A 24,397-nucleotide genomic window follows, 5' to 3' on the forward strand; every position below is an offset into this window, starting at 1 on the left:
GGGGAGAGGTCTTGGGGTTTGCTGCTAAATGGACTTTCTATTAGCTGGCTTACATCAGCCAACTGACTCTGACCAAACTAAATGTACTACAACAAGGAGCAAGTCTATCCCAAACTTAATAGACACATGATGTTTCAAATAAGCAGCCCAATCTGGAAAAAGGATCTTGATTGGAAAGTGCCTTCCCTTTAATGTGTACATACAGTGGATATAAAAAGTCTACACACCCCTGGTAAAATGTCAGGTTCCTGTGCTGTACAAAAATGAGACAAAGATAAATAATTTCAGAACTTTTCCACCTTTAATGTGACTTTTTTTTTTTTTTAATGTGACTTTTTAATGTGATCAGCATGGCACATTGTGACTTTGCAAGATTTGCCCACTCTTCTTTGCAGAAACACTCCAAATCTGTCAGATTGCGAGGGCATCTCCTGTGCACAGCCCTCTTCAGATCACCCCACAGATTTTCAATCGGATTCAGGTCTGGGCTCTGGCTGGGCCATTCCAAAACTTTAATCTTCTTCCGGTGAAGCCACTCCGTTGTTGATTTGGATGTATGCTTTGGGTGATTGTCACGCTGAAAGATGAAGTTCCTCCTCATGTTCAGCTTTATGGCAGAAGCCTGAAGGTGTTGTGCCAATATTGACTGGTATTTAGAACTGTTCATAATTCCCTCTATCTTAACTAAGGCCCCAGTTCCAGCTGAAGAAAAACAGCCCCAAAGCATGATGCTGCCACCACCATGCTTCACTGTGGGTATGGTGTTCTTTTGGTGATGTGCAGTATTGTTTTTGTGCCAAACATATTTTTTGGAATTATGGGCAAAAAGTTCAACCTTGGTTTCATCAGACCATAACACCTTTTCCCACATGCTTTTGGGAGACTTCAGATGTGTTTTTGCAAAATGTAGCCTGGCTTGGATGTTTTTCTTCGTAAGATAGGCCTTTCCCCTTGCCACTCTACCCCATAGCCCAGACATAAGAAGAATACGGGAGATTGTTGTCACATGTACCACACAGCCAGTACTTACCAGATATACCTGCCGCTCCTTTAATGTTGCTGTAGGCCTCTTGGTAGCCTCCCTGACCAGTTTTCTTCTCGTCTTTTCATCAATTTTGGAGGGACGTCCAGTTCTTGGTAATGTCAGTGTTGTGCCATATTTCTCCACTTGATGATGACCGTCTTCACTGTGTTTCATGGTATATCTAATGCCTTGGAAACTCTTTTGTACCCTTCTCCTGACGGATATATTTTAACAAACACATCCCTCTGATGCTTTGGAAGCTCTCTGGGGACTATGGCTTTGGCTGTGGGATGCAACTAAAAAAATGTCAGGAAAGACCAACTAGAGCAGCTGAACTGTATTTGGGGTTAATCAGAGGCACTTTAAATGATGGAAGGTGCATGCTTACTCCTATTTAACATGATTTTGATGTGATTGCTTAATTCCGAACACAGCTACATCCCCAGTTAGAAGAAGGCGTGCACACTTATGCAACCACATTTTAGTTTTTTTGGTTTTCTTCCCTCCACCTAAAAGATTTCAGTTTGTTTTTCAATTGAGTGGTACAGTTTATAGGTCACATTAAAAGGTGGAAAAAGTTCTAAAATGATTTATCTTTGTCTCATTTTTATACAGCACAGGAACCTCACATTTTACCAGGGGTGTGTAGACTTTTGATATCCACTGTAGGGTTAACATGCAACTCCACAAATGCATTTAAACACAGTATGAGTTTTGATGCATATTTGAACAGGCACATCTTAAAAACACCAATATGTAGAACCCCCTAAAAAAAACACAACAAATGTTTGCATTACAAAGGGGCACATTTTATTGGTATTCCTATTGCAATAGCAGGATTTAATAGCATTTGAAATGAGACCTATAAAATGCTCTGACTGTCACACAACATTTTACATATTTTACAAACCATACACAACCTCACATATATTTAACAAATATTTTAGAGTGTAAATATACAAAAATAAAATTTGTAAATTGAATATTTTATGTAAAATCATTCATGGAAGGAAAACTTACCATCAGGCAAAGGATCTACCCAGTGTTTGTTCAATCCCATAGGTATAGAATCCATCTCAGCTTCTCTTTGAGCTTGCTTCATTTCTCGCCTCTCCTTTGCCAGAGCACTCTGCATCATGGCAGCCTGAGAGAGGGAGCCGTCAGGATTCTTTAAAAAAAAAAAAAAAAAAAAAAAAAGTTATATGGTCAAAAAGATGGCTTTTCAGTTTGTACAATCTGCTGTCTTTAAAAAAGTTCATATAGTTTTCCCTTTAAATACACTGAATTATTTATATATTAGTTAACATACCATACAATACTCACCTTTACTATTTTTATAGGGCTCATGTCCATGCTCTGTTTTGTGTGTCCTCTAAGAAACGGAGGCTCTTCTTCAACCAACTCTATCTCCAGGTCCTCGTCTGAAAAGAACATGAGGTTTCAGAACATCAAATGGGCAACTATAAGTTTGGTGCTATTGGTCTGCAATATATAACGTACACAGTAGTTGGAAAGTAGCACTGGGTACAGAAATCTTGAAAACAAAGATGCTGACAGCCCAAAAGTATACAGTGTGAGAATTTAAAAATTCCTTTTAATTTATAATACCCTAGCAACCAGGCAGTAGTTTTAATAAACACCTGTTATATGTGGAAGATAGGGTCTGAATAGAAGGATAGGTACTAAAAAGCAACAGAATAACAAACCTTCCTCATCATCCACCTTAGGAAGGATTCCAGTCTCCTCATCAAAATCAGGGAATTCTTCTTTTGATAGAACATTAGCTGCAATCATCTAAAGAAACATGAATGTCAGTGGGGATTAAAAACAATGTTTCTACAGCTTGTATTATGATTTTTTTTATTTTGAAAAAGAACATCACCTGTTTAATCTCCCACTTTTCAGGATCTGAGATTTTGGTAAGGCGTTTTCTTTCTAAGGTGTCATCTTCAATCTCTGGAGCATTTACTAAAGAGAGATGGCTTGGTCGGTCTGGGTTCCTCATGGAAGCTTCTTCATTGCTGTCACCTATAAGATTTCTGCGTCTGTTGGGATTCAGGTCTTCGCCAGTATCTTGGTTAACGTCCTGGAACATTGTTAATGTGTTAGTAAAGACTGCAAATAGGATTTACACAAACTAAGGAGTTAAAAACAATGCAAATGCAACAACCTTTTTGTTGTGATAGATAAGTAGAACTGCACAAACATACAAATGGCAAAAGATGATAACTATCACATTACACCCATTAGCACTGTGTCAGTGGGGCCAAAAGCTAAGGTTTCAGTAGCTACAGTTTCCACCCTATGACCTGCTGCATCCTACAGACATTGTCACTCCATGCAATCTGCTTACAGAAATGGCCTGGATGTTCATAGATTGGTTGCTATGACTCACACATAGTATTAAAAAAATGGCTGGGTATGTGAGAAAGAGGGATTTTTGTCTTACTGTAAAATCCTTTTCTCTCTTCATTGAAAGGGGGACACAGGCACTGGAGGGTTAACGTTATTTTCCGAGAGGCCAGGACACCCAGGGGGCCTGATCATCTCTCCTCAGCAGACTACACCCCCTCCGGGAGGCTGTCACTACCCAGAACGTATAAAATAATCATAACCGGAACCAGCACAAAAGGCATTAATAGACTAAACTGTTGGGCAACAACGCTGTCCCCATCATGCCGGCCGGAGAACCAAATATCGAGGGGGACTAAAAGCTAGAGGGGACACCCACCAGGGTGAGTCTAAGGAAGGGAGCTCAGACACAGAACATTCCCAGGGGAAGAAGGGAGGGCGTATCTGTGTACCCCTTTCAATGAAGAGAGAAAACGATTTTACAGGTAAGACAAAAATCCCTTTCTCTTTCATTTCAGGGGTACGCAGGCAATGGAGGAATGTTCAAAAGCAGTCCCTATGGAAGGGTGGGGTGAGGACTTACATCTAAGCCTGCACTGCAGCCTGAAACACCTTCCTGCCAAAAACTGCCTCCGCTGAGGAAGTCACATGCACTTGGTAAAAATGAGTGAAGGTGTAAATGGAAGACCATGAAGCAGCCATAGATCTGGTGGAGTGTGCTGTAACCCCAATGGGGGAAGGCTTGCTGGCAATGATAAGCTTTGGATATAGTACTCCTAATCCACCTATGAAGGGTGGTTGGAAGCTTGCAGGCCCTTACGTGGGCCAACTGGAAGAACAATTAGAGCGCCTGATCTCCTGAATGCCGTAGATCAGTGGACATTAGTATTTGAAGGCCCAGACAACATTGAGCAAATGAAGCGCTGTCTCCTTGGAGTTCTTAGGGTTGGGACAGAAAGAAGGCACCACAATGTCCTGATTTAAATGGTATGCAGAGACGAACTTCGGAAGAAAAGAGGGCAGAGTACGAAGCACAGCCTTATCCTGTCCTGTTGTGCCCCAAGCAACAGGACAGGATAAGGCTGTGCTCCGTACTCTGCCCACTTTTCTTCCAAAGATTGTCTCGGTCTTCCTGTCCTGCCACGCCACGTCCACGCCATGCCAGATCATAAATGGGGAAGGCTCTAGAAGTCTTCTTTTGTTGCTTAAAGTGTGCTGTAATATATCCTTCAACCGAGTCGCATTCCGTATATATAAAACTTAGCTTTTATGAAAGCATCATTAAAAATATGTACAAAGAAAGTTCAAAGCAATATGAAAATGAGTACTTATCCGTCCAGTTTGCCACATTTATGCAACGTTTCGGGGATATCACACCCCCTTTCTCAAGCGTATAACCGTGGCTCCCACACATCCATGTATATTGCCTACGTCTATAACTCCTTGTATAACCAAGAAACGAAAGTGATGTGACGGGTCACCATGGAGACGGGATACATTTACCATCTCCGTCGTTAATGCATAGTATTAATGTTAGTCAATGTTGATATTGGGACCCAAAGTAACATCTTTTCGCATATTAGAAATATCAGACTTAACAAGCTAATAATAGTTTTTGTGAACAACTCAATACAGAAATCAATATTCATGTACATGTATTACAAAAAAAAGGTGCAAATCAAAATCCTTGCTTAAAGGAGAAGGAAAGGCTAGTAAAGAGTTAATCTCAAGCTGCAGGCATACCTTCAGTTGTCTCAATAGTGCCCTTAAGTCTCCCCATATTTCACCTGTTCAGAAGATCTGAAGCCAAACAGGAAGAAAAAACGCTGAGCTGTGTAAAGAAAGTTCATAATGCCCCGCTCCTGCACAGACATGCTGACCAAAGTGAACATGCTCAGTTAGTTAGACTATGGGGCACATTTACTAATCCACGAACGTCCGAAAAGCGTCCGAATGCGTCTTTTTTCGTAATGATCGGTATTTTGCGATTTTTTCGTAAATTATAACCAAGGAACGGAAGTGACGTGACGGGTCACCATGGAGACGGGATACATTTACCATCTCCGTCGTTAATGCATAGTATTAATGTTAGTCAATGTTGATATTGGGACCCAAAGTAACATCTTTTCGCATATTAGAAATATCAGACTTAACAAGCTAATAATAGTTTTTGTGAACAACTCAATACAGAAATCAATATTCATGGATATAGTACTTTGGATATAGTACTCGCATGTATGTGGTCCTGGAGCAGCAGTTCCATGCAGCATTTACTCCTCTTGGAATCTGAGGTGCAGAATCTAAGGGGGGAACTGGCAGCACTGAGGGCAGCTGCAAGCATGGGGGAGAACAGGAGGCTCACTGAGCAACCACTGGCAGGGGCCGGTGTAGTGGGGGGTGGAGAAGGGACAGTGGAGGTTAATGAGGGAGACAAATTTGTAACAGTTAAGAGGGGAAGTAGGGGACACAAGGGTAGGGGGGCTGGTTCACAGCTTGTACAATCCAACAGATTTGCCGCTTTAGGTGAAGATGCTGGGGAAGACAGCTCTGAGCTGGCATGTATGGAGCGGGCTGACTCTCAGAGCACCCTGGGAGCCGGCACCTCTAATACAGGTGGGGGGAATAGTGCTAGGAAGGGAAGGCAGGCTATAGTTGTAGGGGATTCAATTATTAGAAAGGTGGATAGGGTAATTTGTCGCAAAGACCCTACATGCCGAACTGTGTGTTGCTTGCCTGGTGCTAGGGTTCGGCATGTGGTGGAACGAGTGGACAGATTGTTTGGAGGGGCTGGGGAAGACCCGGCGGTCTCGGTGCACATAGGTACCAATGACAAAGTTAGAGGAGGGGGGGGGGGGGGGGAAGTCCTCAAGAACGATTTTAAAAAGCTAGGTGCGAAGTTGAGGGCGAGGACTTCCAAGGTAATTTTCTCAGAGATATTACCTGTGCCACGAGCAACATTAAGAAGGCAGCGGGAGCTTAGGGAGATTAATGCGTGGCTGAGAGATTGGTGCAGGGAGGAGGGCTTTGGGTTTCTCCAGAACTGGGCTGATTTCTCAATCGGCTACAAGCTCTTTGCCAGGGATGGGCTGCACCTCAATGATGATGGGGCAGCTGCTTTGGGGGAAAAGATGGCTAGAGGGTTGGAGGAGATTTTAAACTAGGAGTGGGGGGAGAGGGTGCAGTGGGAAATTCTGTGGTAGACAGGATAGATGAGGTAGTGGGCATAGTAAGGGAAAATGGGGGAGGAGACTTGCTTCGGGATACTGATAATGGCAGGGAGGCCCATAATTTGTTTACACGTCATTCTCACGCCGGAACCAGTATTAAATGTATGTTTACCAATGCAAGGAGTCTGACTGGTAAAATGGGAGAGCTGGAGGTACTGGCGTTGGAGCGGAAATATGATGTGATTGGAGTTGCTGAAACTTGGTTGAATGAGTCTCATGACTGGGCAGTTAATATTGGGGGGTATACATTGTTTCGGAGGGACAGGGGCAATAGAAAAGGAGTGTGTCTGTTCATTAAGCAGGAATTAAAAGCAAATATTAAGGAGGAAGTGATGGGGTTAACAGAGGGAGCTGAATCCTTATGGGTTGAGCTTCTCACAGATAGTAAAGAATCTACCAAACTAATTGTAGGGGTATGCTATAGACCCCCTAATGTAAGCGAAGAGGAGGAGGCCCAGCTCCTGTTGCAAATAGAAAAGGCTGCTAGTTTGGGGCAAGTGATAATAATGGGGGATTTTATTTACCCTGATATTGACTGGGGCAATAGTACTGCCAGGACAGTAAATGGGAACAAGTTTATAAACTTGCTGCATGACAACTTTATGTCACAAGTTGTTGAGGAGCCAACCAGGAACCATGCTATACTAGATCTAGTGATCTCTAATGGCCCAGAACGTATAGCAAATGTGCAAGTGGTTGAACCCCTGGGTAATAGTGACCATAATGTTATTTCATTTGATGTTTGGTGCAGGAAACAAATTTACACGGGGGCAACAAAGACAATGAATTTTAGGAAGGCAAATTTTAGCTCCTTAAGGGCAGCGCTTCAGGGCATAGATTGGGGCATTATGTTTTCTAATAAAAACACAGAGCAGAAATGGTTGTCATTTAAAATGATATTAATCATTACTGTTCACAATTTATTCCATTAATAAGAAAAAGTAGAAGTGTTAAGAATCACCCTATGTGGCTTAACTCTGAGGTAAAGAAGTTAATAGGGAAAAAAAGGAAAGCTTTTAAGAAATATAAGTCAGAGGGGACAGTAGATGCGTTTAATGATTATAAACACTATAACAAGTGTTGTAAAACAGCAATCCGGAAGGCAAAGATAGAAAATGAGGAGCGCATCGCGGCCGAGGCCAAGACTAACCCCAAAAAGTTTTTTAAGTATATTAATAGTAAAAAGATGCAGGTTGAGGGTGTGGCCCCATTGAGTTATAATAACAATATGGTTACAGCGGATACAGAAAAGGCAAATGTGCTTAACCAGTTCTTTTCTTCTGTGTATACAGTAGAGGAGCCAGTGGGCCAAGTCCCACCCAATAGCTGCACTGTTGCCTCAGCTCCAACTACACAGTGGTTGGCACAGGATATGGTGCTTAAAGGGTTACACACGATAAATGTAAACAAGGCACCTGGGCCAGATGGAATACACCCTCGGGTACTGAGAGAGCTAGGGGCAGAATTGCAGTGGCCCTTGTTTCTGATATTCTCAGACTCTCTTTCATCAGGTATGGTACCTAGGGATTGGAAGAAGGCGAATGTCATTACCATATTTAAAAAGGGAGTAAGATCTCAGCCTGGCAATTATAGGCCTGTAAGTTTAACATCCGTGGTGGGCAAGTTATTTGAAGGCTTGTTAAGGGATCACATTCAAAATTATGTAGTGGAGAATGCCATTATGAGCAGTAACCAGCATGGCTTTATGAAGGACAGGTCATGTCAGACCAATTTAATTGCTTTTTATGATGTGGTAAGTAAGAAGCTGGACAGTGGGGATGCAGTAGATATCATCTATTTGGATTTTGCCAAAGCATTTGATACCGTTCCCCACAAACCACTGCATTCTAAGCTAAGGTCTATTGGTCTTAGTGAAGTCGTTTGCACATGGATAGAAAACTGGCTACAGGATCGGGTACAGAGGGTGGTTGTTAATGGTACATTCTCTACTTGGAATAAGGTCCTCAGTGGGGTCCCTCAGGGTTCTGTACTGGGTCCACTTTTGTTTAATTTGTTCATAAATGACTTAGGGGAGGGTATTATGAGTAATGTATCAGTGTTTGCAGATGACACAAAACTCTGCAGACCAGTCAATTCTATCCAGGATGTGACATCCCTGCAGCAGGATCTAGACCAACTGGCAATCTGGGCAGCTAAGTGGCAGATGAGATTAAATGTGGATAAATGTAAGGTCATGCACCTGGGATGTAAAAATATGCAAGCCACTTATACCCTTAATGGGACTACTAGGTAAATCCATAATGGAGAAGGACCTTGGAGTCCTTGTAGATAATAAACTTGGCTGTAGCAAGCAATGCCAGGCAGCAGCTGCAAGGGCAAACAAGGTTTTGAGCTGTATTAAAAGGGGTATAGATTCACTGGAGGAGGGGGTTATTCTTCCCCTTTACAGAGCGCTGGTAAGGCCCCATCTAGAATATGCTGTTCAGTTTTGGTCTCCAGTGCTCAAACGGGACATTACTGAGTTAGAGAGGGTCCAGAGAAGGGCAACTAAGCTGGTAAAGGGTATGGAAAGTCTCAGTTATGAAGAAAGACTGGCTAAGTTGGGTCTGTTTACACTGGAGAAGAGGCGCTTAAGAGGTGACATGATAACTATGTATAAATATATAAAGGGATCATATAATAACCTAATGTTTTATTTACCAGTAGGTCCTTCCAACGGACACGAGGACACCCACTCCGTTTAGAAGGGAGGTTCCATTTAAATATTCGGAAAGGATTTTTTACAGTGAGAGCTGTGAGGTTCTGGAATTCCCTCCCCGAATCAGTCGTGCTGGCTGATACATTATATAACTTTAAGAAGGGGCTGGATGGATTCTTAGCAAGTGAGGGAATACAGGGTTATGGGAGATAGCCCTTAGTACTAGTTGATCCAGGGACTGGTCTGATTGCCATCTTGGAGTCAGGAAGGAATTTTTTCCCCTCTGTGGCAAATTAGAGAGGCTTCAGATGGGGTTTTTTGCCTTCCTCTGGATCAACTAGTAGTTAGGCAGGTTATATATAGGCATTATGGTTGAACTTGATGGACGTATGTCTTTTTTCAACCCAACTTACTATGTTACTGTGTTACTATGTATGTACATGTATTACAAAAAAAGGTGCAAATCAAAATCCTTGTTTAAAGGAGAAGGAAAGGCTAGTAAAGAGTTAATCTCAAGCTGCAGGCATACCTTCAGTTGTCTCAATAGTGCCCTTAAGTCTCCCCATATTTCACCTGTTCAGAAGATCTGAAGCCAAACAGGAAGAAAAAACGCTGAGCTATGTAAAGAAAGTTCATAATGCCTCGCTCCTGCACAGACATGCTGACCAAAGTGAACATGCTCAGTTAGACAGACTATGGGGCACATTTACTAATCCACGAACGTCCGAAAAGCGCCCGAATGCGTTTTTTTTCATAATGATTAGTATTTTGCGATTTTTTCGTAAATTGACGCGACTTTTTCGCAGCTGTTACGACTTTTTCGCAGCGTCACGACTTTTTCGCAGAGTAACGACTTGCGTGAATTGTCGCGACTTTTTCGTAGCCATCGCACAGAGTACGAAAGTTTCGGATTCATTCAAGCTTCGGTATCGTGACTTTACTTGGGCCAGGTTGGAGCTGCAGAGTGCCACTGAGTCCTATGGGAGGCTTCCAAAATCATGCTAAGTCTGAAAGTTTTGCCCGCCGTTTACGAGCGCTCAATACGGAAAAGTCGTGACAATATACGAGCAAATCGTAACGGCTACGAAAAAGTCACGACAATTCGCACATGTCGTAACGGCTACAAAAAAGTCGCGACAATTTACGAAAAAGTCGTAACGCAGACGAAAAAAATCGCAAAAAATACGAAAAAGTCGCAAAATGTTCGTTTTCCAATCGGAATTTTTCCCATTCAGATTCGTGGGTTAGTAAATCAGCCCCTATAAGTCAGCTTCCTGTTGATTGGCTCAGATCCGCATTCCTAAAGGGGGGGGGAGTGAGTTCTTAGCATTCTTGAGGGGAGCAGGGAAGAGCAGAGAACAGAAAGCTGCATGTCTCTGGCACAGGAATTACAGACATAACTAATCTTTTTTCAGAGAAGTCAGTGCAGCGTTTCTGTGAGTGCTTATGGCTGTATTTACATAGATCTTTCTGATAAAGCTTACTTAGTTTTTACCTTTCTTTCTCCTTTAACCCTTTCGGGGCCAATGCATCTAAGAGATGAATCCATTTTACCTCAATTCTTTTAAGGAGTTGGATGCGATACATATTGTATGACCAGGAACCTCAAATCATCAGATGTATGTCCCGGGAGTAGGGTCATTTACCAGTAAAGCAGCTGAAGTTTTAGATAAGATGGTACAAAAAACTCAATCATATATTTAAGTCACTAATGAATTCTTGTACAAACTGTTTAATGTAGGGGGATTAAAAGGTGAGGTTTGGCTGGTGACTTTTGATGTCACCAGTCTTTATACTACGATGCCCCACCTAGAAGGTATATATGGCTGTGACAAATCTTCGTTGTCACGGGCAACTAATCTCCCGCAATTCCATTCTACCGGATAGAATGTAAGTCGCCAGCGGGATGGCATACGCGTCGCTGCAATGTCCCGAAGTTGCCCAAAGTTTGCTCTCAAGACAACTTCGGGCGGCTTCGGAACATTGCAGTGACGCGTATGCCATCCTGCTGACGATTTACATTCTAGGCGGAGGGTTGGCATTGCGCCGCGTGCCACTGCCCTTACAAACTTGTCTCCCTCATTGACCTCCACTTTATCTTATCCACCCCCCACTACACTGGCCCCTGCCAGTGGCTGCTCCATGAGCTTCCTGTCCTTCCCCATGTTTGCAGCTGCCCTTGGTGCTGCCAGTTCCCCCCTTAGAGTTCCATGCAGAATTTACTTGTAAGAGATACAGGTGGGTTTTTCTCTTGAAACCTAAAGTGTAGACTTCAGGTTCCAAGAGAAAAACCCACCTGCATCTCTTACAAGTAAATGCTGCATGGACCTTCTGCTCCAGGATCACATACATGCGACAAGATACACTCTGAGTAACACCAGAAATCCCACTGGAACTCATATTGTCACTGTGTACTGTCTCCCGAATGCAATTCCTTGTACAATTCCTTTTTTATTTTAAATGCCTTTTGGTTTTTAACACCTGCTAAACACCTAATTCACATGCAACATTTAGGGGCACATTTACTAATCCACGAATGTCCGAAAAGCGTCCGAATGCAGTTTTTCTGTAATGATTGGTATTTTTGCGAGATTTTTGTCGCCATCACAACTTTTTTGCGAATTGTTGCGACTTTTTTGTCGCCACCGCGAAAAAATCGGATTGGTCCGATTGCCATCTTGGAGTCAGGAAGGAATTTTTTCCCCTCTGCGGCAAATTAGAGAGGCTTCAGAAGGGGTTTTTGCCTTCCTCTGGATCAACTAGTAGTTAGGCAGGTTATATATAGGCATTATGGTTGAAAGTGATGGACGTATGTCTTTTTTCAACCCAACTTACTATGTTACTATGTTTTTCCGCCGTTTACAATTGCTCAATATGGAAAAAATTGCGACGACGACGACGAAGTCGGGCAAAATACGAAAAAAACACAACTGTGACGAAAAATTTTCGTTTCCAATCCGATTTTTTCCCATTCGGGATTCGGATTCGTGGATTAGTAATTGTGCCCCTTAAGCTAATGCCACACAGAGTGTATTCTCGGCAAGCTGAAAAACGCTTGCCAAGAATACACTCCTATGCTTGAAAATCATCTTACCTGTGCCTGCACCAGATAGCATTGAAAACTCTTGGGCACATATAGGTGGTATCTGCCAAACGCAAGACTTTGCATTTTCAGTGCCTGCACCCAAGTGTATTGAATGCTATCAGGTGCAGGCACACATAGCACCACTTTTAAGCGTATGTAGTGTTTTTCAGCTTGCCGAAAATATGCTCCATATGCTACTTGCGGAATTAGCTTAAGATCACATACAACACTCGCTGTGCAGTCAGTTAACTTATTAGGGTTAAAACCAAAGAGCCGAAAGCCCGATTACCCAATTAACTCCTTCCCCATAGTTACCCTACTGGCTGAGGGAAAGAAAAAATATGCTTTTTGTTACCAGCATTAAAAAACAGCCCCCTGTTAATTCTACAAAAAGTGCCCTTTAGTAACTAATCCCCAGACAAAATATGCTATACTATATACTACTATACTAATACTACCCCACACTCAAGGAAAAAAGCAGTTTACCAGGTAACACTTAGAAAACACACTTGATGGACACTGGTCTTTTTTCAACCCTATGTAACTATGTAACTATGTAGCAGTCAGTTAATTGCACTTAATTCCTCTTTTCTTCCAGCACTCTCAGCATGCACAGTAAACACCAAACGCCTTTTAGGTTTTTGCGCCTGCTAAACACTTAATTCCCTTGCAACACTCGCTGTGCAGTCAGAAAGGAAGGGAAACCCTGCACCCTTGATGCTGCGCTCAACCCTTGGTCTACCCCATCTACTGTGGGAAGGAGAACATGGGACTGATCTGTGGCTCCTGCTTATTCCCCAAGGATGGTCCAGCTGGGGGCTGAAACAAAATTCCTGCAAGACTGTAATAAAGAAAGTCACAATTAAATGAATAAATAAAACAATTAAAATAAAAATACCCAACAGGGAACTGTGTCTGCCTCCCATGAGGAAGTGACAGCCTCCCGGAGGGGGTGTAGCCTGCTGAAGAGAGAGGCCCCCTGGGCGGGCTGCACCTGTCCTGTTCTCCCAAAAGGTAACGTTAACCCACCAGTTCCTTTAGCACACACACAGTATTGAGCATAATAATAATAACCAGGCACCAAATACACAAAGAACAATAACTTAGCTTAATGTAGTGTTCACTTTGTTTTGGTGCCAACAACTCCCCTAGCTTTTAGGTAGTTTTTAGTATTAAGGTGCTGTCCCAGATCACTGTGGCATGTATTACGATGGGAATAATTCACAATGGAAAGAGTGTCCAACAGTGCCATGGACAAGATAGTACTGCTGCGTATGAGATTGTAGAACATGCAGGGCCTTCAGGTTAAGTGTATCATTGTTTTATTGTCAATACAGTTCTCACCTTCATGCTGAGGCTGGTTTTGCATCCAGTGAAAGAAAGCACTTTAACTTTTACTCTTTGTCCCTTGCTTACTACGTCTGCTACATTCGCAACGCGTCCTTCCCTCCTCAGTTCCGATATGTGAACCAATCCTTCCCAACGTTTCCTATGAGAAGGGAATACAAGATCAGGCATTTCTGAAGGTGTTATGACACACATCTGTGCATTTTTTTGTGACTTTACTATGGGCACTCAGATTTTCTTTCACACACCAGAAACATGCGTGGAAATTAAAAGAACTGTGTGTCTAAGCATGATGGAAAGTATATACATAAAGAATAATAACGGATTCAATATAAGTGTTCAGCTTAGCAACAGCAGAAGCCCAACAGCAACTGGCCAGCTGTAATTCCATGTATCAATGGGTAATGTTTTTAATTATGTGCCACCTTCTTCTGATTCTTTCCAACTTTCAAATGGGGGTCACTGATTCCAGCAGCCCAAAAACTATTGATCTGTGAGGCTACTATTTTATTGCTTAATTTTCTGTTTAGGTTCTCTCCTATAAATGTATCAGTCTATCATTCAAACAACTCAAACAACTGGTTGATATGGTAATTCAAACACTAGCAACCAGATATCTGCTGAAATTCCAAACTAGAAATTTGCTGAACAAAGAATAAAATAATTAAAAAAAAAACACAAAATATGAAGGCCAGTTGCAAATTGTCTCAGAATATTACTCTCTAAGACTAAGTCATACATAGGGGCACATTTACTAACCCACGAACGGGCCGAATGCGTCCGACTGCGTTTTTTTCGTAATGATCGGTATTTTGCGATTTTTTCGGAAAATTATCGCGACTTTTTCGTTACCAATACGATTTTTGCGAAAAAACGCGAGTTTTTCGTAGCCATTCCAAAAGATGCGATTTTTTCGTAGCGTTAAAACTTGCGCAAAAAGTTGCGATTTTTTCGTAGTGTTAAAACTTGCGCGAAACGTTGCGCCTTTTAAGTTTTAACGCCAAGAAAAAAGCGCAACTTTTCGCGCAAGTTTTAACGCTACGAAAAAAATCGCAACTTTCGGAATGGCTACGAAAAACTCGCGTTTTTTCGCGCAAATCGTATTGGTAATGAAAAAGTCGCGATAATTTCCGAAAAGTCGTAAAGGCGCCGAAAAAATCGCAAAAAATAAGAAAAAGTCGCAAAATGTTCGTTTTCCAATCGGAATTCTTCCAATTCGGTCGGAATTCGTGTCTTAGTAAATCAGCCCCTAAAAGTTAACTCAAAGGTGAACAACCCCTTTAAAATTCCTACACTTAAAGCCTATTTAATTTTTACAATCTTATAATACACCTGATGGTAAGGGTTAAATGGTAACAATAATATGCTTAAGATGGATGCCATGATGCCAGAGCATGTGTACACACCCCTGGTAAAATGTCAGGTTCCTGTGCTGTACACCTATATGTACATATTGGTGTTTTTAAGATGTGCCTGTTCAAATATGCATCAAAACTCATACTGTGTTTTTTTTTTTTTTTTAAAAGGTTTTTATTTTGCATTTTTAAACAAACAAAAATAAACAAAGGAAAAACAGATAAAGTAAAATAAAATACTTGGCCATACTGTGTTTAAATGCATTTGTGGAGTTGCATGTTAACCCTACAGTGGATATCAAAAGTCTACACACCCCTGGTAAAATGTGAGGTTCCTGTGCTGTATAAAAATGAGACAAAGATAAATCATTTTAGAACTTTTTCCACCTTTAATGTGACCTATAAACTGTACCACTCAATTGAAAAACAAACTGAAATCTTTTAGGTGGAGGGAAGAAAACCAAAAAAACTAAAATAATGTGGTTGCATAAGTGTGCACACCTTCTTCTGTGTAGCTGTGTTCGGAATTAAGCAATCACATGCATGCACCTTCCATCATTTAAAGTGCCTCTGATTAACCCCAAATACAGTTCAGCTGCTCTAGTTGGTCTTTCCTGACATTTTTTTAGTCGCATCCCACAGCCAAAGCCATGGTCCCCAGAGAGCTTCCAAAGCATCAGAGGGATGTCTTTGTTAAAAGATATCAGTCAGGAGAAGGGTGCAAGAGAGTTTCCAAGGCATTAGATATACCATGAAACACAGTGAAGACAGTCATCATCAAGTGGAGAAATATGGCACAACACTGACATTACCAAGAACTGGACGTCCCTCCAAAATTGATGAAAAGACGAGAAGAAAACTGGTCAGGGAGGCTACCAAGAGGCCTAAAGCAACATTAAAGGAGCTGCAGGAATATCTGGCAAGTACTGGCTGTGTGGTACATGTGACAACAATCTCCCGTATTCTTCTTATGTCTGGGCTATGGGGTAGAGTGGCAAGGGGAAAGCCCTATCTTACGAAGAAAAACATCCAAGCCAGGCTACATTTTGCAAAAACACATCTGAAGTCTCCCAAAAGCATGTGGGAAAAGGTTTTATGGTCTGATAAAACCAAGGTTGAACTTTTTGGCCATAATTCCAAAAAATATGTTTGGCGCAAAAACAATACTGCAAATCACCAAAAGAACACCATACCCACAGTGAAGCGTGGTGGTGGTGGCAGCATCATGCGCTGGGGCTGTTTTTCTTCAGCTGGAACTGGGGCCTTAGTTAAGATAGAGGGAATTATGAACAGTTCCAAATGCCAGTCAATATTGGCACAAAACCTTTAGGCTTCTGCTAGATAGCTGAACATGAGGAGGAACTTCATCTTTCAGCATGACAACGACCCAAAGCATACATCCAAATCAACAACAGAATGGCTTCACCGGAAAAAGATTAAAGTTTTGGAATGGCCCAGCCAGAGCCCAGACCTAAATCCGATTAAAAACCTGTGGGGTGATCTGAAGAGGGCTGTGCACAGGAGATGCCCTCTGACAGATTTGGAGTGTTTCTGCAAAGAAGAGTGGGCAAATCTTGCAAAGTCAACTCATACCCAAAAAGACTGAGTGCTGTAATAAAATAAAAGGTGCTTCAACAAAGTATTAGTTTAAGACTGTGCACAATTATGCAACCACATTATTTTAGTTTTTTTGGTTTTCTTCCCTCCGCCTAAAAGATTTCATTTTGTTTTTCAATTGAGTGGTACAGTTTATAGGTCACATTAAAGGTGGAAAAAGTTGGAAAAAGGTGGAAAACACTATCACTGTCCCAGTGGGTCAGGACGTCATCATGATGACGTCCTGACTCTCTGGGACAGTGATAGTGTTTTGGGCGGCAATAACTCCTTTTTACAGCAGCGATCGGTTAATATATCTCCTCTTTAAAGCAGCGGTCGGTTAGTATATCGCTCTCCAGCAGCGATCGATTGATATCTTCTCTGCCTATACCCATGGTAAGCCCTGTCCGTTTTGTTAGAAGCTGTCTTACTTCACTTTCTGCTATTGCAACACTGTATCCAACTCCTGACTCGCTACTTTGACTGCGAGTATATGTTACACTTATTTGTTTCGCTTTTGTCTGTCTGCCTATCCTTTTAATCTCCCACTAGTAATCAACTATACATTTCAGTACTTTTATTTGATCTTTCACTTGTGATTTTTATTTTTCATGTTGTTCATTTTCATATGCTACTTGTGTATAGGGGTTACCGTGGTTACGGCCGTTTTTGTGCCATTTTGTGTAGTAGGGTATTTAAGGGGTGTGTATGCACTTTGTCTTTTGGTTTGTCCCTGAGGAAGAGCACAGTTGGTGCTCGAAACGTCGGATCTTTTTCAATAAATTCTTTTTTGTGTCCCTATGTGTGCGGTACTCTGTTTATTGCATTTTTTTGACCAGCACCTAGGGCATTCGATTGCCTGAAGGGTGTGCTCCTTTTGTTTCTATATAATAATATATATATATATATATATATATATATATATATATATATATATATATATCTGGCCACTCCTGAACTAAGGCATTCACTTAGCATAGTGAAATGCTTGACACCTCTGACTGGGAACATACTCTGTATAGTTTTTTGCAACAGTTTTTTTGCAACATGTATCCATTTGCTTACTAGCTACATAATTTTAAACTTAACCTTGTTTTCTAGCACTGCACTCCCATTCCATTTGCCTGTATATGTTGACATTTGAATTTATCCTGCTCTGGTGGGTGTGGGGCTTGTGCACGCTGGTTGCCATGGTTACTGTGGCCGTTTTTTGGCGCCATTTTATGTGGTGTGGGTAATTACTGTGGGTGTTGGGATATGGTCTGTTGGCCTGTCCCCTCAAAACGCTGGAATTTTTTCAATAAAAACACTTTTTCTTTTGTATCAAGTCCCTGTGTGTTATATATATATATATATATATATATATATATATATATATATATATATATATATATATATATATATATATATATATATATATATATATACACACACACATACACATACATACACATACATGTATATATACACATACATATACAAACTAGATTTACCTTAAGCCTTCCAGCTGGACAAAGCAGCCAAACTGCATGATACTTGTCACTTTGCCATTATATATGTCCCCAATTGCTGGCTCTTCAGGTGGCGGTCTATCAACATGCTTCTCTTTCCAAGAAGGGGCATATTTATCAGAATGGTGTTCGTTGTTACGGTGCTCCTTAATGGGGCTTCTGCTTCGTGATCTATATCTGTCTTTTGTTTTTTTGCTGCTTTGGGACCTAGAGCGAGATTTACGTTTGTGTTTGCTGCCTTTCTCCCGGCTTCGACTGCGGCTCCTCTTTTTTTTATCTCTAAGGAGAAAATAATTAAGTAAATTCTAAATATCTATCAAGAAAATGCATTCTATTATTTTAAAAGATACATATATTTTTAAATATTTTGTCATTATTTTGATACTAATTTACTATTGGGGTTTTTACACTAACCATACTCCCTTTCAAAAAGGGCAATTTATTTAAAGCTTGTTATCTAGCAGTCTTTGAGCACCAAAGAACCACTAAATACTCTTTCCCTGCCAAATATAGCAATTGCTGCTAGTAAAACATCTGAATCGCTTTATTGCACAACATTGCGTTCCTATGCTCATATACCCCAGTGAGAGGGCTCTGTGTGTAACTGTATCATGTTTTGTTATAAATGAGGAAAAATACAAGGCAATAATACACTTTTCCCCATATGTCATAAAAGGCACTAAGTTTGCACAGGAGCAATAACCCAAAGCAACCAATGAAATATCAGCTTTTAAACAGGTGGCCAGTAAATTCTAGCTGCCGATTATTTGCCCTGGGTTCCAGTTCTTGGGCACATTTTGTGCCTTTTGTTACATAACCCTTTAATTGTAGTGAAACTAGCCCAGTATTTCAGATTACTGTAATTAAAGGAGGAGCTAAGCATAACATGAATTTCTAACATTTTAGGAAACCCTGAGCAACTTATCAGCTAACCCAGGCATGAAAGACATTCGTTCATAGTTTGCAATGACATACTTGTGTTTGCTACTTCTCTCATCCTTGGGCATTAGAGCTTCAAGTTCTTGCAGTGCATCTGCAGCCACTTTTACATCATCAGGATCTAGCATGGTCTGTATGGTTATAAACAAAATATCTTAAAATTAGAAAAATGGTGAAACATAACAATTTGTTACTAACATCTCCAAGGCTGGGCCCCTAACATACTAGCTACTATGGATCGCCATGCCTTAAGCCTACAAAAAGATATTTAAAAACATTATAAAACAAGAGTGCTTGCCAACAGTATGGATCTATGTAGCTTTTACCCCACTTCCCACAAGTTACATCAGCCTAAACGTGGCCATACACAGGCCGATAAAAGCTGTCTGAGTTTGCAGCGTATCGACACATATACAGGGCCCCCAGGTGGCCCTGCCCAACCAATATCTGCACAAAAATCGCCCAGACGTTGATCTGACAGGTTAAAAGCAAGTTGAGGCAAGGAGCGCAACGGCTCGTTAATGCAGTCCTCACCCCCTTTAGGCGCACCTATTCTATTTTTTCAGCTATTGATCAAATTAGCTTTTTTAATTTATTAATTTCCTTATTACTAATAAAAAACAATTTGTGAAAATTCCATAATCCCCAATAATGTGTTTGTTAGGCTTTTTCTTTAATGTTATTTATAGGGCTTGCACTCACCCGGACACTTGGATTATCTGCCCTGCAAAGTGCGGGAAATAACTCTTTCAGCTTTTCTTTTTCATTCTTTGGCTTGATCACTGTTTCTATTGATGAACAGACATAATAGATTAGTATCATATTCAATCAAGACCAAAACACACTGTAACCCTAATAACCCCAAAGAGAATCAAATAAGACATACATAAGGTAAAATTCAAGGGTTCAACATAGTAAATGTTATACAGATATTACAATTTAATCATTAAGCCTTGTGGACTGACCTTTGCTTGTAGAGGGTTTTGCTGGAGGTCTCATTGTCTGAATCAGACGCAACAAATTGTTTATAAGGGAGTCCTGTAGAAGGTGATAAATTTTAACCAGAATCAATATCATGATTCTAATTTTAACAGCAATAAACTGTTAAAGCAAAAGGGTGAATATCAGGGCTAATTTTCACCAGATATCTTATCCAAATTAGAATACAAAAACAAAATGTATTTATGTACTACAAAGTCCTTTAATCATTTTTCAAAACCATATACACCAAGAATTTAACTGCTTTACAAAATCTATTAATACAATCTGTATTTCATCAGTGACATTGAAAGATCAAAATCATTTTCATATTTAGCTGATGTACATTAAGGGGCATTTTTTTTTTTATATTTTTTTTTTAACAAATTTTCATGACAAGCATAATTTTTGTAAATTATATACAAACATTAGCATATATATTTTAGCAGAATAGTAGTTACATTTTTCTTTAATTACATCAAATAGAAGGATGTTCAAAGTGTCAGACCTCATTTGTGGTAATAAAATCAGTAAGATACTTGTAAATAAAGTAAACAAGGAAGCACTTGTATAGCTTGATTAAATGAAACTTAATTAAAGGAGATGTGTGGGTAACGTATCGCCATATCTATACCTTATCCAGGGTTCCCATACTATTTGGAATTTTTTAAGTCTGTCTATAGTGACTCTTGTTATTAGCATTATATTATGAAATTTATCATTGGGGATTTCCAAGACTTTGCTATCTTTTGTCTAGCCGCTAGAAATATATGATTTAAGAGTTTTTGTTTGTTTTTAGGGACCTTAGTGGAAGGTAGTCCCATGAGGGCTTCATATGGGTTCTTACGCAGGTTCAAATGCAACACAGAGAAAATCATATTGTAAACTCTCACCCAAAATCTGATTGCTTTTGGACAGTGCCACCATATATGGCCCATGGTTCCAGGAGATGAACAACCTCTAAAGCAGGGATCCCCAACCTTTTATGCCTGTGAGCCACATTTAAATGAAAAAAGTGTTGGGGAGCAACACAAGCATGAAAAATAATAGGAGCTACCGGCATGTGGGGGGAGATCAGCGCATAAGTAGTAGCATTGTGGTCCCAAAGAAATAATGTGTGTGAAAAAAGAGCTTCTGCCGAATAATGATATGCTAGATGATTTTCTAAATCAATCCATAATGGTGGAGCTGATTGAATATGAAGTTATTTGGGCTAATTGTGAAGCTAAAAAATATTTTTTGAGGTTAGGAAGTCCCAATCCCCCTTCCAGCGGCCTTCTTTGTAGTGTTGCTTTATTCACTGGGCCGTGAATTTAAATGGTTACACACTTTTTAGGAGGGACAGAGAGATTAAAAAGGGTGGAGGGGTTTGTCTTTATGTAAAGTCAGATTTAAAGCCATGTAATAAAGACATTACCAATGAAAACGTATCTCTTTGGGTAGAAATTTCAGTACAGCTGAAGGTCACAAAGAAAATGATCATTGGTGTATGCTATAAACCCCCCCCGTATAGATGAGGGGGATTAGACCAAGTTATTGTTGCAAATGGAGGAGGCTTCACAACTGGGTCAAGTTGTTATTACGGGGGACTTTAATTATCCGGTCATTGACTGGAGTAATGGGGTGGCCAAGTCAGAAAAAGCTAGTAGGTTTGTAAATGTGCTAAATTACAACTTTTTATTTCAGGCGGTTCAAGAACCTACTAGGAATGACTATTTTGGACCTGGTAATATCTAATAATACTGAACTCATCTCTAACATTTGTGTGGGTGAGCATTTGGGGAACAGTGATCACAACATGGTCTCCTTTGAGATAATGCTGCAGAGACAGCTCTATAAGGGAGTAACTAAAACGCTCAATTTTAGACATGCAGACTTTGCCAGTATAAGGGCATTTCTGCAATGTGTCAACTGGGAAAGGCTTTTCATAGGGTTAGACACAGAAGGAAAATGGAACATCTTTAAAACATTGCTTTGCAAGTATACACAACAGTAACAGTATAAAACAAAACCTTTATGGCTGAATAAAAGTGTTAGTGTCGAGGTTGATAAGAAAAATAACGGATTTATACTTACGTAAATTCCTTTTCCCTCAGTCCTGAAGGCAGCACTTACTAGAGAGATGACATCCACCTGGTAGGAAAACACCACACCCCCCAATTAATTACTCCACCCCCTCATCTCCTATAAGTTCCTCTGTTCCCCTCTAGCCCTCAGTGATCTTCTCAAGCAATAAGACACATACACAATGCTGATAGAATATTTACTGTAAGGGAGGGATATTGTGCTGCCTTCGGGACTGAGGGAAAAGGAATTTACGTAAGTATAAATCCGTTATTTCCCTCACGTCCCTTGGCAGCACTTACTAGAGAGAGTTGAGTAGCAGTACGTCAAGGGGGGGTATTTTTACAAATTGAATAAAGCACCGTATTTGCGAACGCCACTTCCCCAGGGGTACCTACGTTCAGTCGGTAGTGCTCTGCAAATGTTCTGAAACTTGCCCACGAAGCTGTTCTACATATCTGGTCCACTGACACGCCTCCAACTTCTGCCTGTGAGGCTGACACTGCTCTGGTAGAATGTGCCTTGAGGTTTGGAGGTACTGGCTTCCCTGAAGCAGAATAGGCTAAGGATATTGCCTGTTTTATCCATCTGGAAATGAAAGATTTTGAGGCACGTTTCCCTTTGTTCTTCCCCCAAAAGGAAATGAAAAGGTTATGAGATACACGAAAAGGTTTTACCTTGTTTAAATAGAACAAAACACATCTTCTGGCATCCAGTAAGTGTAGCTTTCCCTCCACTTTATTTCTTGGTTCTGCAAAAAAAACTGGAAGAATGACTTCAAAGTTTCTATGAAAATTAGATGAGACTTTAGGTCTAAACAAGGGATCTGCTTTGAGGATGATCCTGTCTGGAAAAACCTGTAGACACGAATCTTTACATGATAAAGCTTGCAGTTCTCCTATGCGTCTGGCTGAACAAATTGCCACTAAAAATACTGTTTTAATGGAAAGATGATACAGGGAAGCTTCTTCCAAGGGTTCAAAGGGAACATTTTGTAAGGCTCTTAACACAATGTCTAAGTCCCAATTTGAAGTTAGGTTATTTGTTTTAGGTCTAATATTTTGAACAGCCTTGACAAATCTTTTGATCAATGGATGCTCCGCTAAGGATATGTTCTTGAATGCTGATAAGGCCGCAATGTGCACCTTAAGTGTATTTGGAGCTAATTTTTTCCTAAAGCCATCATGTAGAAAATCTAAAATGATTGACACTGGAACGTCTTCTGGAGTTAGTTTCTTATCTGAGCACCACTTCCTGAAATGAGACCAAATTCTTTGATAAATTTTATTTGTAATTTCTTTCCTGCTCTGCAACAGGACTTCAATGACTGGTGCAGATATCCCTTGTGCTCTCATAACATCCCTTTCAGTCTCCATGCTGTGAGCTGAAGAGCTGCAGGGTTTGGATGAAAAATTGGTCCCTGGTGTAAGAGATTTTCCTTCACTGGAAGGGGCCAAGGAGGACTGACAGAAAGTTGGAGGAGGCTGGAGTACCAACTCCTTCTGGGCCAGGCAGGAGCTATTAGAATCACTTCTGTTGAGCAAAGTGCAACTTTCTTGATCACTCTTGCTAACATAGGGATAGGTGGAAAAACATATGCTAGGCTGAAATCCCATGATTGGGCTAGTGCATCCACTGCTTCTTCGCCTTGGCCTGCTGTAAGGGAAAAGAATCTTTGATGCTTTGCATTGTACTTTGAGGCCATGAGGTCTATTACTGGAGAACCCCAAACCTTGCAGATCTGAAGAAATGTTTCTGGATCTAAACTCCACTCTCCGGGAAGTATCAACCTGCGACTTAAAAAGTCTGCTCTGATATTGCTGTACCCAGAAATGTGGCGTGCTTGTATACTTTAGATTTTTTTCTCCCCAACACATGATCTTTTTGACTCTCATTCCCAGGTCTTTGCTTCTGGAACCTCCTTGGTGATTTATGTAGTAGGCTGTTGCCACATTGTATGTATTAGAACATTTTGGTCTTTTACAATAGTTTTGAAGGCAAGCAGGGCTCTCCATACTGCTTCCAACTCTAAGGAGTTTGCTGCCTGATGACCAATACCTTTTTCCCAGATTCCCTGCTCTACCAGATTTCCTAAATGTGCTCCCCAACCTTTGCCACTTGCGTCTGTTGTGATGACTAGGGGAGGAACTGGAAATAGGGCTGAACCCTTTGAAAGGTTTCTTGGGTGTAACCACCAAGTGAGAGATTTCTTTATTTCCAGTGGAACATAAAGTTTCTTTCTGAGCGATGCCTTTTGATG

General features: G+C 40.8%; 1 protein-coding gene across 3 annotated transcripts in view; it reads right to left on the bottom strand.

The window, feature by feature from the left end:
• Nucleotides 1–24,397, bottom strand: part of dhx8 (DEAH-box helicase 8) — a 63,423-nt gene that overhangs the window by 28,414 nt on the left and 10,612 nt on the right. For 2 of the 3 annotated variants that reach the window (XM_004918626.4, XM_002932524.5), the window contains exons 4-12: nt 20,061–20,133; nt 19,798–19,883; nt 19,132–19,226; nt 18,139–18,435; nt 13,692–13,836; nt 2,907–3,110; nt 2,731–2,818; nt 2,348–2,445; nt 2,045–2,192 (exon numbers count right to left, since the gene is read on the bottom strand). In XM_004918626.4, the coding sequence (XP_004918683.1) occupies nt 2,045–2,192; nt 2,348–2,445; nt 2,731–2,818; nt 2,907–3,110; nt 13,692–13,836; nt 18,139–18,435; nt 19,132–19,226; nt 19,798–19,883; nt 20,061–20,133 (1,234 nt within the window). Of the gene's footprint in view, nt 1–2,044; nt 2,193–2,347; nt 2,446–2,730; nt 2,819–2,906; nt 3,111–13,691; nt 13,837–18,138; nt 18,436–19,131; nt 19,227–19,797; nt 19,884–20,060; nt 20,134–22,535; nt 22,726–22,814; nt 23,836–24,397 lie in introns of those variants that run through there. The other variant, XM_004918627.4, reaches the window with a different exon arrangement.

The sequence above is a fragment of the Xenopus tropicalis genome, chromosome 10 (assembly GCF_000004195.4).
Source record: "Xenopus tropicalis strain Nigerian chromosome 10, UCB_Xtro_10.0, whole genome shotgun sequence".
Taxonomy (NCBI): domain Eukaryota; kingdom Metazoa; phylum Chordata; class Amphibia; order Anura; family Pipidae; genus Xenopus; species Xenopus tropicalis.